This window comes from Podarcis cretensis (genome assembly GCF_951804945.1).
Source record: "Podarcis cretensis genome assembly, chromosome: 3".
NCBI classification, from domain to species: Eukaryota; Metazoa; Chordata; class Lepidosauria; order Squamata; family Lacertidae; genus Podarcis; species Podarcis cretensis.
In genome coordinates this window covers 98,880,723-98,893,476 of record NC_137172.1, presented here as the reverse complement: position 1 = coordinate 98,893,476, position 12,754 = coordinate 98,880,723, and the positions used below count along the sequence as shown (strand labels likewise).

General features: G+C 43.4%; 1 protein-coding gene across 3 annotated transcripts in view; it reads right to left on the bottom strand.

Moving 5' to 3' along the window:
- Positions 1-12,754, bottom strand: part of EIPR1 (EARP complex and GARP complex interacting protein 1) — a 59,423-nt gene that overhangs the window by 15,041 nt on the left and 31,628 nt on the right. For all 3 annotated transcript variants that reach the window (XR_013837026.1, XM_079970007.1, XM_079970008.1), the window contains exons 4-6: positions 11,874-12,030; positions 4,492-4,591; positions 2,122-2,258 (exon numbers count right to left, since the gene is read on the bottom strand). Coding sequence is in view for 2 of the 3 variants with exons in the window: in XM_079970007.1 (XP_079826133.1) it covers positions 2,122-2,258; positions 4,492-4,591; positions 11,874-12,030 (394 nt within the window). In the remaining variant the exon portion in view is untranslated. The remainder of the gene's footprint in view (positions 1-2,121; positions 2,259-4,491; positions 4,592-11,873; positions 12,031-12,754) is intronic.

Below are 12,754 nucleotides of genomic sequence, written 5' to 3'. Positions count from 1 at the left end.
GCCCATGAGAGTATCTCAGATTTCTGAATGGGCTCCCAGATCAAAAAAGGCTGAGGAGCACTGCTGTAATCTCTCACCACTATGTAGCTACAGGAGTCCAGAAGCTAAAAGGGCCTTGGTGTAGCAGACGAGACAAGAGGGAGGTGGGAACCATGATTTTCTGGAGGGTCAGGAAATCACTTTGAACCCAAAGGTCACATTCGCACATGGACAACCTTCTGAGGTTCCATGACAGTGGTAGGTGGAGTCAAAAGCAAGAGTAGGCGCAACAATGGAGCAGCGCCTTCTGCTCAGCTGCTAGTAATGTGTCCCCCACCACCAAAAATGTACACACCCCATCTAGCTTCGACTTTGGTTTAGGGTGCTCCAAACACAGCATTATGTCCCCAGCTTTCAGCTTCTTTTCTAGTCCAGCAAAGCCTTTTAGGTAAAATTAAGCTAAGAAAGACAATGCTTCTCTTCAGCTCACTATGATCAGCTTTGAGCACACACATTTGTGAACTTTTCTGGTGCCATGCCATGAGTCCAGTTGCAATTTATACTGATCTAGTGTAGAAGCCCAAAGTCAGGTTTTAACCCATATTCTTGCAGAAAATGGAAGAGGAAAGTGAGAGAATTACTATAAGCATTTAAATACATATTTTTAACTTTTCCTAATCAAATTAATCAGTTTTGGGGTATAAAGGAATGTAATTAGAAACAATGGAAATATAGTGCTGCACCCATGAGCACACGGGAGACATAAAACCAAATTTAAAGTCATCTCCCCCTTTAAGGCAGCAGAAGTTATTACAAGACATCCGTCTTCCGAGGCTAGTGATAAATTACTGTGTGCTAAGGGGATAAGCTGTATCTTAAAAAAGCTTGCACAGACTTCTGTTGTCATGGCAACAGATGTGCACAACATCACTCCTTTGCTTATCAAAATTACAACTAGAGCAGGAAAGGAGTCCTATATTTCTTATATTGAAGGTTTAGGTTTGTTGGCATTCAAAAATTTTGATACGTTGCGGCCCCAATACTAAACACCGTTGTGCCAGGCAACTGACTGTCAATAGATTGGAAACCTCTGCTGCATTATCTCTAAAGATACTATCAAAATCAAATGGAAACCTAAAATTCATCCCTCCTCAAACAAAGCAGAGCAAACTCCAGACCTAGCTAATCTCCCCCTCTAGCCCGCCCCCTAAAAAAACCTCTAAAATTTGAAAGAAAGCGTCATTAGTATACCAGAGTCAGCCAGCTTTAAAGTAACAGTCCAGAATGGAAACTTAAGTCACTCTGCTCTGGACTGAACTGCTGAGTTCAATGGCATTGGCACATTCTAAAATAGGAATGGGGAAGCTGTTGCCCTCCATCACGATCATTCATGACCATTGGCCATGCTGGCAAAGACTGATGGGAGCTGGAGAGCAACAACATCTGGAAAGCCAACGTTTCCCCACCTCGGCTCTAAAAACATCCACACCTAGCTCTGTTTTAAATGAATGGGGTGGGTTTTTTTATCAGTAGCTTAATAACAGCAGGATTTTCACATACCGTACATACTGGATGTGAAGAAAATGGATCCTTTAGGCTGCTGCTATAGCTTATTGAAGGGACACGGGTGGCGGTGTGGGTTAAACCACAGAGCCTAGGACTTGCCGATCAGAAGGTCAGCGGTTCGAATCCCCGCGACGGGGTGAGCTCCCGTTGCTCGGTCCCTGCTCCTGCCAACCTAGCAGTTTGCAAGCACATCAAAGTGCAAGTAGAAAAATAGGTAGCGCTTCAGTGGGAAGGTAAATGGCATTTCCGTGTGCTGCTCTGGTTCGCCAGAAGCGGCTTAGTCATGCTGGCCACATGAACCGGAAGCTGTACGCCGGCCAATAAAGCGAGATGAGCGCCACAACCGCAGAGTCGGTCACGACTGGATCTAATGGTCAGGGGTCCCTTTACCTTTCCCTTTATAGCTTATTGAATCCATGGCAGACGTCTAAACTAGACATGTAAACTAGTGAAATGACTACTTTTTAAGCCTGCTTTAAAAATAAAAAAATCACTGCTGGAAGAGTAACTTTCCAGAAAGACACAGCTTTTATACAGATACAGATATAGACAGAAAGAAGAAACCACACTCCTTACGTCATAGTGCGTATATCCCATCCTCGAATGGCAGTGTCGTTTGCTGTCGCAACCTGAGTGCAATTATGGTGGGGACTCCATCGTCCGGAGGTAAACTTCAGCTGTCCCTTTCCTTCCAAGGCGACGGAATTTGACAGCTGCGAGTTAGAAACAACTCAAGTGAGTGACTCTCATGTGAAATGCCTCTCTAGCTGTACAGAGCAGCTCACTTCAGAGGCAACAAGCAGAACAGCTTGAAACTTAAAACAGGGAATTATTCATGTGTCGGACGATAATATTCATTTCGCAACATGCCTCACTGACTTGTTGGTGAATTACACTTAGTTCTACCTAGCACAGACAATGATGTTTGTCAATTATTGATGGATAAGATACAAAATTGATTGACTGATTGATTGATTCCATAACATTTCTGCCCTGCTTGATTGTAAAAGAAAACCTCAAAGTGTTTTTTACAAAGTAATTCATTATCACCTTTTAAAAAGAAGAACAGAGAGAGGAACCCTTACAGATAAATGGATGAGTTTGGGCAGAAGATCACCTGTGCTACCTCTCTCAATGCTGGGCCTTTTCAGATATTGCTAGGATAAGCCTACATACACAGAAGGTTACAGCAACACGTACACCATTTTTAAAAACCCATCTTATAGCTCAGGGAAATCCCACATTCAAATAAACGGCGCTTTGCAATCCACTCGATCTTCTCTCTCCAGTGCAAGCAGAGACACAATTCTAGGCTCTGCTCCCAATCTCCCCTTTCCTACTGTGTCTCAGGGAACACCACCTCTTCTGAACAGGTCCATGAATACGGAATAGCCCCTAAGCACAAATGAAGGAAAATGTATCGAGCTGGTTACTGTGCTCCATTTCCTAGAACACAAACAGGTACTTGAAACACCTGTGTTCCTTAACAATACTGTTAAGGCCTGTTGCCTCCAACCTCATTTTATGCAGCCCCTGGCATCACATCAAATGGCCTCCTTCCTCATCCCATCAGAGTTCCTTCCTCTTTAAATCCCAGTTGTTTGGTGCTGCACTGTACACCCTATTGGTGTAATCATAATCATAAGCCATTTAATAGATCAAATATCTTACTTAAAAATGTATTTGTCCCCTCCCCCTTTATATGTAGTTTCAGAACACCTGTAGGGAGCAATAGTAGGAGAAAAGTTTCTACTGTTTGTTTGTGAAGCTAATTTTGGAAAAGAACATGCCGGAAATGCCTGAGGTGACTCATAAACTGGAGCAGGGTGGTAGTGGTTTGGGTAGAATGTCCAATGACTAGAAGGCATCCCTACAGAGATCTTCACCCATCTTCATGATTAGTTGAGCAGGAAGTATGCAGAACAACCAGATGCATGCAAATGGCCTTAATTTGCATAATTATTTAATGTCACAAGTCCGCTGTCCACAGCACAGAACCTGGGTTACTTTGGAGCAATGCTTTTTTTTTATTTAAAAAAATGGTATAATGCCCACAGCTCAACTGGCCTAGACACGTGCAAACATAGTCAAGGAAAGAGTTAATGTAGACAGTTTATTTGGAGGAGTAGCTCATCTAATGAAAGGCATGCGACAGTGATGAATTTCTGTAGCTAAATTCCAGCGAAGTAAATGAGAGAGCCCAAGAACTCGGCGCTCAGTAGAAAAATTCCCTTTCTATTAAGTGGTATGACTTGTGACAGACTGGAGAACTTCCCAAAGGAAATGCTTATATTTGATGCAGATTGGAATTAAGGAGAAATATGGTAACTTTGAGATTATGAACGAAAGAGACTGCCTAGGACAGTGAAAAGCCTAATTAACATTCAAAGAACCTTAAAGCAAGGCGAGGCAGAGCAGCCCAGGGGGAGCAAGAGGAGAAGGAGGAAATGCTAAGCATGTCTGTAAAAACCTGACACTTCAATCAGACAAGAATGTTGATCACAGCATGCAAACAGACTTTGCTCTAGAAAGAGTTGGCCAACAGTTGGCGAGGGAGACAGTGAGTAGAATATTGGTCAATTCGAGGGAACACCATGGATGGCAACAGCCAAAAAGGAACCGGCTGGTTGACCAACATGGGGGGGGGGGAGAGGGTAGATATGGGCCAAAAAGGATGAACAAAAGCTTCACACAGGAAGAATCATGACTGTTCTTCTACGGGTGTGAATTATGTGCGGTTTCTGAAGATTGTTTCATGGCTGTCAAAAGATTTTCACCAGGTATTAAAACACTTACTTTCCTTTGAAGCAACACACACACACTGCTGCTGCTTGGAATACAGTTTAAATATGTTAGCAACTTGCTTATCAATCAAACAAACGTACAGAAAAGCAATGCCACCACAAAACAAAATGAGGCCTCGCTGTAATTTGTGACACTCCTTACCACCGCCTTGCTTGAGCTTTCTTGCAAATCCCACAGAAGCAAGTGATTATCAGCCAGAGAAATTAATCTTTTGCCATCTCCCATCGGCTCCCATGCAACACTGCAAGCACAAAAATTCAACAACGTCACTTTAAGCAATCCAAAGCAGGCACACACATGCAAGTCCCTGGGGGTGCATTTATAACCTTCCACTTAACTATAATCTGTAGAAGACGTTATCGAGTGGCCCTGTCTTTTTGCAGTTGTTTGATGCTGCGCTGTGCACCCTGTTGGTGTAATCATAATCATAAACCATTTAATAGATCAAATATCTTACTTAAAAAGCTATTTGCCCCACTTTATAGCAAGCACTCTTAAAGCAACTTACAGGTGGTCACTGGAATAAAGTAAAAAGCAACGCACCACGTTAGCAATGTGTGGCACCTACCACCCTCCAGATGTGGCTGGATTAGACTTCCCCTCACCCCTCACCAATGTTTATGCTGACTGAAGATGATGGGAGTTGGGGTCCAACAGCAATGGGAGGCCCACCCCTCCTAAAATAACATCAATGCATCACCAGGTAGTGGAACCCGAAACAGACTATCACATCATTTTCATCCTATGATGGCTTTACTATGCCATGTGGAGAAGATAAAGTAAGCCTTACCCCATTGTGTTGGAGATACAGTGGTGCCTCGCAAGATGAAAAGAATCCGAGTCTCTTCGTCTTGCGGTTTTTTTGTCTTGCGAAGCAAGCCCATTAGCGGCTTAGCGGATTAGCACTATTAGCGTCTTAGCGGATCAGCTGATAAGAGGCTTAGCGGCTTAGCTGATAAGCGGCTTAGCGGCTTAGCTGATCAGCTGATCAGCGTCTTAGCGGATCAGCTGTTAAGCGGCTTAGCGGATCAGCTGATAAGCGGCTTAGTGGCTTAGAAAAGGGGGGGAGGGAAAAAACCCGCAGGAACTCGCAAGACATTTTCGTCTTGCGAAGCAAGCCCATAGGAAATTTGTTTTGCGAAGCACCTCCAAAACGGAAAACCCTTTCGTCTAGCGGGTTTTCCGTCTTGCGAGGCATTCGTCTTGCGGGGCACCACTGTACTTTTAATTCATATTTGTATTCAGTTACCTGAGCAAAGCCCTTAACTACATGTGATTTGTCTTCATAGTCAATCACTATCAACAATTGGGAGATATTGGAAACAGAAGGTGGAAGATGCAACAAGGGTTTTTTTTTTCTCTTGGACTTGTTCCTCAATAACAGAGAGGAATAGATCAACGAAGTGAAAGTACTGGGAACCTTGGGAGGAAGTGATCATGTTCTCTTGGGTTTCATTAGAGTCAATTTGATTCCCTCCCCCTCTTTCTTTTTTCCTTTCTCCTCCTGTGATGAGGCTGCATTTTAATGTTTCAATGTTATATTTTAATCTTGTTTTTAAGTTGTATTCATTCAACTTGTTTTTATTATTGCTTGTTAGCCACCCTGAGCCCGGCCTTGGCTGGGGAGGGTGGGGTATAAATAAAATTTATTATTATTATTATTATTATTATTATTATTATTATTATTATACACAGGCAAGGGAATGCTAAGGGTAATCAGACATGCACTCACTAATGGTTCCTCATCATTCTAGAAAAAAGTGAAAAAGTGGGGTGCCACATTTTGTCTTGGGCCTAAAGGTATTAAGCGGATGCTCATCAAATTTGTAGATGACACCAAACTGGGAGGGGTAGCAAATGCCACAGAAGGCAGAAATTGGGATACAATATGACCATAACAGATTGCAGAACTGGGCCCAAACTAACAAAATGAAGAACCAGATACACAAATATAAGATGTGGAACACCTGGCTTGCTAATAGTACGTGTGAAAAGGATCTATCTAGGGGTCTTAGTAGACCACAAGCTTAACATGAATCAACAGTGTGGTGCAGCGGGGGGGGGGCAGGGCGGAGAGAAGGTTAATGCTATTCTAGGCTGCATCAACCGAAGTACAGTGGTGCCTCGCAAGACAAAAATAATTCGTTCCACGAGTCTCTTCGTCTTGCGGTTTTTTCATCTTGCGAAGCACCCCTATTAGCGGCTTAGCGGATTAGCGCTATTAGCGGCTTAGCGGCTATTAGCGGCTTAGAAAAAGGGGGGGGGAAGGGAAAAAACTCGCAAGACTCGCAAGACGTTTTCGTCTTGCGAAGCAAGCCCATAGGGAAATTCGTCTTGTGAAGCGCCTCGAAAAACGGAAAACCCTTTCGTCTAGCGGGTTTTTCGTCTTGCGAGGCATTCGTCTTGCGAGGCACCACTGTATAGTGTCCCGATACCACTCTATTTTGCCTTGGTCAGACCCCACCTAGAGTACTTTGTCCAATTCTGGCCACCACAATTGAAGAAGGATATTGACAAGCTGGAAGGTGTGTAGATGAAGGCAACCAAGATGATAAAGGGTATGGAAACTAAGCCTTATGAGGAACAGTTGAGGGAATTGGGTATGTTTAACCTGGAAAATATATGATAGCCATCTTGAAATATCTAAAGCAGCGGTTCTCAATCTGTGGGTCCCCAGATGTTGTTGGACTACAACTCCCATCATCCCTGAGCTATGGTCTTGCTAGCTAGGGGTGATGGGAGTTGTAGTCCAACAACATCTGGGGACCCACAGGTTGAGAAAGGCAGATCTAAAGGGTTGTCACGTGGAAAATGGAGCAAGCTTGTTTTCTCCTGCTCTGGAGGCTAGGACCCGAATCAATGGATTCAAGTTACAAGAAAGGAGATTCCGACTAAACATCTGGAAGAACTTTCTGATAGTAAGAGCTGTTCAAAAGTAGAACGGTCTCCCTTCGGAGGTGGTGGACTCTCCTTCCAGAGGTTTTTAAGCAGAGGTTGGATGGCCATCTGTCATGGATGCTTCAGTTGAGATTTTTGCATTGCAGGGGGTTGAACTAGATGACCCTCAGGGTCCATTCCAACGCTAAAATTTTATGATTTGAAGGGGAAAGAGTCTCTGAATAATTAAGAGCTTGCTGCCTTAGTTTCATCTCAAGAAAAGAAACTGTTATATTCATTGGCAATGCAAAGTAACAAAAAACACTCAAGGGATTTGTGTTAGACATCTGATTCCTGGCCTATTTTTTTTTTTAAAGACTGCTGATTTATATATTCACAACCCTATACTGTTTAAAAAAAAAACAAAAAAAAGTTGAGAGAGACAAGCAAAGCAGTAGCACCCAAATGAGGAAGAGAGCTTCAAGAAAACGAGGGAGGGAACTATTTTATGAACTATTTAGGTCAGCAACTACCCACTTCTAAGCGTCAACCTTCTTCCTGAGCACTTAGAAAATATCTTTCACATATGTTTCCATTTACAATTGCTTAACACCTATTGAAGAAGTGTGATCCCTTGCTCAGCGATATTATGCATATGAAAACAAGTATTTTTGTTTCCAATCCATGACAGGGTTTGTTTGATATCACCAATGGAAGGTGAGCTAAACATCTAGAAATATATTTTCAAATTGTCTGGAATTTAGGCTGCAATTCTATGCACAATTAACTGGAAGTAAGTCCTACTAAACTCAATAGGACTTAGTTCTGAGCAAACATGCATACGATTGCAGTGTTAGGGTCCAAGTATGCCTAGGACTTGCCAATCGTATGGTCGGCGGTTCGAATCCCCGCGGCAGGGTGAGCTCCCGTCGTTCAGTCCCAGCTCCTGCCCACCTAGCAGTTCAAAAGCACTCTTAAGTGCAAGTAGATAAATAGGGACCACTTTCTAGCGGGAAGGTAAACGGCGTTTCCGTGTGCTGCGCTGGTGCTGGCTCGCCAGCTGCAGCTTCGTCACGCTAGCCACGTGACCCGGAAGTGTCTTCGGACGGCGCCGGCTCACGGCCTCTAGAGTGAGATGAGCACGCAACCCTAGGGTCGGACACGACTGGCCCGTACGGGCAGGGGTACCTTTACCTTTTTATGGTAAGAATGGTAAAAAAGATGGTAAAAAAGCTCTAATGATTTACCGATATTGGAATCCTTTTTCAAAAGCCATTTCTATGGGTGCTAATTCTACTGCCTTTCACTTACACTTATTTAAGTTTTCAGAAAGTGAACATTATCATTGGCATTTCTGATTTTCAATGAGCTGAAAGAAGGTGTTAGTAACCTGACAGAAAGGGTGCTATTTAGAAAGAAGTATAACTCAATGAACACACCTTGAGAACACCTAACAGTATTCAATCGGTCCTTGCGAGATGGGCATTTTATTTCATTACTAATTCATTTTATTGGATCTCATAGCTCACTCTTTTATAGATGCGATTGTAGCAATCCTTCAGGATTTATGGTTAAAATGAAGGTTACCGTTCTCCCCCCCCCCCCCTTAAATAAAATAATTCACTTATACCAGTCTCCTGTTCTTGTAAATTATGGTGCTGTGCTGTGGGTTAAAGCCTCAGCGCCTAGGACTTGCCGATCGAAAGGTCGGCGGTTCGAATCCCTGCGGCGGGGTGCGCTCCCGCTGCTCGGTCCCAGCGCCTGCCAACCTAGCAGTTCGAAAGCACCTCCGGGTGCAAGTAGATAAATAGGGACTGCTTACCTGCGGGAAGGTAAACGGCGTTTCCGTGTGCGGCTCTGGCTCTGGCTCTGGCCAGAGCAGCGATGTCACGCTGGCCACGTGACCCGGAAGTGTCTCCGGACAGCGCTGGCCCCTGGCCTCTTAAGTGAGATGGGCGCACAACCCCAGAGTCTGTCAAGACTGGCCCGTACGGGCAGGGGTACCTTTACCTTTTTAATCGTGAAGACCAAAGTCTGCAATGCACACTATGAACTGCTGGCAGCCAAGTGACAATTTTGTTTAAAAAGAAGCATAGTGCCCTAAACAGGCTGATTTTTAACCTCTTATCATGAAAGGTTCATGTTTTTTGTTTTAATCTTCAGCAAGCTCCTTCAAGTTTCAAAAACTTTTAAAGCCTGCATCAAGCTGTGAAAACTTTTTACTTTAACTAATGGTTGAAGATGTGTCAATTACCTACTCTTGCTGCAGAAATGTTACAGCCAAGCGGAACCTACTGTTAGGTATGGTAGGGCAGCTGCTTCAGGCGGCAGAAACCCTACAAACATCATGCCCCAAAGTGCCCCACTGCCTCCCACCAGCCGCTAGCAGTGCTGATTTGGGGCAAGATTTCGCCTGAAATCATACAAGAGCTTGCAGAGCGCACTATACCTAATGAGATTTTGGGCGATTTTGCCCAAAATCAGTGCTGATGGTGGTGGCACTTCTCTGCCAGCAGTGGGTATGGCAGAGCGTGCAGCAGCAGCAGCAGAGCAGGTGGTGGCGGCAGGAGTAGGGAGGTGGTGGTAACTTGCCTAAAAGGAACTACATACTTGAATTATGGTCCCTGGTTAGAACTAGCCATATTCAAAGCTGGTTTTACGTTGATTTTGCTGCAACAGATTAAGACTTCCATGGCACCCTGAAGATTGGCAAACAGTGTAAGCTTTCATGGGTCGGAAAATGGGCATCTGGCAAAGCTTATGTCACAGTAAGTTTGTCAGTGTTTATGGTACCACAAGACCATTGTTGCTGCATCTTTTTAATTGAAATTTATTTTCATTCATAACAGCAACGCCTCAGGTTACAAACGCTTCAGGTTACAAACTCCACTAACCTGGAAGAGGTACCTCGAGCTGAGAACTTTGCCCCAGGATGAGAATGGAAATCGTGTGCTGGCAGCAAAGCAGCAGCAAGAGGCCCCATTAGCGAAAGCATGCCTCTAGTTAAGAACAGTTTCAGGTTATGAACGGACCTCTGGAACTAAGTTTGTAACTAGAGGTACCACTGTGTGTGTGTGTGTGTGTGTGTGTGTGTGTGTGTGTGCGCGCGCGTGTGTGTGTGTGTGTGTGTATATATATATATATATATATATATATAGTAACAAAGCTGATTTAAACAAAGAAAATATAACAGGATGTGGTGACCCACTGGTCATATTGTTTGGAAATGTTACAGACTTGGTCTTATCTGTTGCTATGGAACTGGTAATACACTTGTTAACAGCCACTATTATCTTCTTTTATTTATTAAATTGATATACTGTCCTTCATCCAAAGACCACAGGGTGGTTCGCAACATAAAAATACAAAATGAGAACACAAAATACATAATAAAACAAAAACAAACAAATAGCCCCCCCTTTCCACAAGCACATACATATTTGGGGGAAATGGGCACTCCCACATTAGAAGACTGGATAGTCAGAGTCTAGGATATAGCCCGTGATATACCAGTGCAAGGAAGCGGACAACTGGATAACAAGTTTTGTGGTGCACTCTCAAGAAAAACCCCCAGCACTATGTACTACTGGAAACACTCTGAAGAGCAATACCTTATATATGTATGCAGTTGTACCTCAGAAGTCGAACAGAATCCATTCCAGAACTCCGTTTGACTTCCAAAACGTTCGGAAACCAAAGCGCGGCTTTTGATTGACTGCAGGAAACTCCTGCAGACAATCGGAAGCCATGCTGGACGTTGGGCTTCCATTTGAAAACCAGAACACTCACTTCTGGGTTTTGAATGTTCAGGAGCCGATTTGTTCGGGAGCCAAGGCATTTGAGATCCAAGGTATGACGGTACTTAAAGCTACATTTTTTAATACTAGCAGCCTGGTGTTGTTTGGGAGTTTTAAGAAACCCCCAAGACCAGTGCAGTTTTGAAATGTTCCATCCACCATCTTCATTCAAAATAGGACCTAGCTGTATCCAAACATAGATGAAAACCTGATCCTTGATCTCAGGAACCGGCATGCAAAATTTGGTTACGGTGTCTTAACAGTCCTATCTTACCAGTACACAAACATATAAAGGGGGGGGGGGGTCATCAATAACGCTGTAAACACACATCAGTCATCATTAACTAATTAGAAGGGAATGTGAAAAGCTTTATTTGATAATACTCTGCAATCAGTTCTTGATAGGAAAGCATCTACTTTTTTGCGATAAATGTGCACAATAAAATAAAATCTCAACTAGACCAAACATAGGAGAGAAAGTTAGAACCCAAACAAAGATCAAAACAGAATTTCCAAGTTATAGAGAATGTGACTGAAAAGCTAGCATTAGTTGGTGTGCAGATGAACATATAGACATGTACGAAAGGAAAGACACAGCAAAACTGCAGAAAGATAGTTGCACCAATGTTGAATTTGCAGGACTAATGCTTTTAATCCCTGATGCTGTTTGGAATAAATCTCCCCACCTCACAGAAAGCCCCAGAAGAAGTCAGTATGTATGATTTTTCAGAAGTATGTATATTTAAAATGTGCAAACCCCGAACTTACTATAAACCTGCATTAAACAGAATAGGTCTATCCTTCACACACACACCCCTTCCTGAGAGTATAAAATATGCAGAATCCTACCCGGCCATATTGCCATGGGCCGTGTTGTCAAGGTGACAGAGTAGCTCCAGGGTTTGAGCGTTGCTTGATGAATCATCAGGGGATTCATGACTGCCTGATTCCAATTCCTTCGGCATCCTCCAAACAGCCGCACATGTCATGACTTTACTGTCTGAAGCTAAGGAACAGAGGATAATGTCAACAGATCACAGTATGGGGAGATGGAGCGGGGGGAGGAAAGGCTTTCTGGAATATGGTTCATCAGTATTTTCATAACCATAGGCGAGTCACAGCACATCTGCCATTTAAAATATTTAAATAATCCTGCTGAACTTTATTCTGACGATATAGCACACAGGCAAAATGATGGGTTACAAAGGAAGCAAGCAGTTTAACACAGAGCCCATAATTAGCATAGATTTAACTCAGATTTCTCACATTTTAAAGCCAAGCATTCAGTGGATAACGCAACCCGCCTCAGAAGTAGTTTTCCAGGGCTGCTTCCCATATGTCCATTTCAATTAATATTGGAAATTACAGTGAGCTGTTGCTAAGAGTACCATTTTTCACCTTAATGCAGGCACAGTTTTTAAGGTCTCCCTCTCTGGCTTTGCTGGGTTGCCTTTAATTTGCATGTGCGGCACTAAATCACCTCCTCTGCAGAGAACGACGTTTTTAAAGCCCTATACTTTCAGAGAGCGCCTGCTTCAGTCCTTTCAGCAGAAAGTCAGAACAATCCAATCTCTGAGTCCCTGGTTTATTGGCTCCCCAAAACATTTCAAACCCAAGGCCGTTGCCAGTTCCAGAATTTCCAGGAGCTACCTAAGAAACGCACAGAATGGAAAACTATTGACATGCTTACAAGTGCTCAAAGACCCTTGTTGCTGTGTGGCACTTTTGAC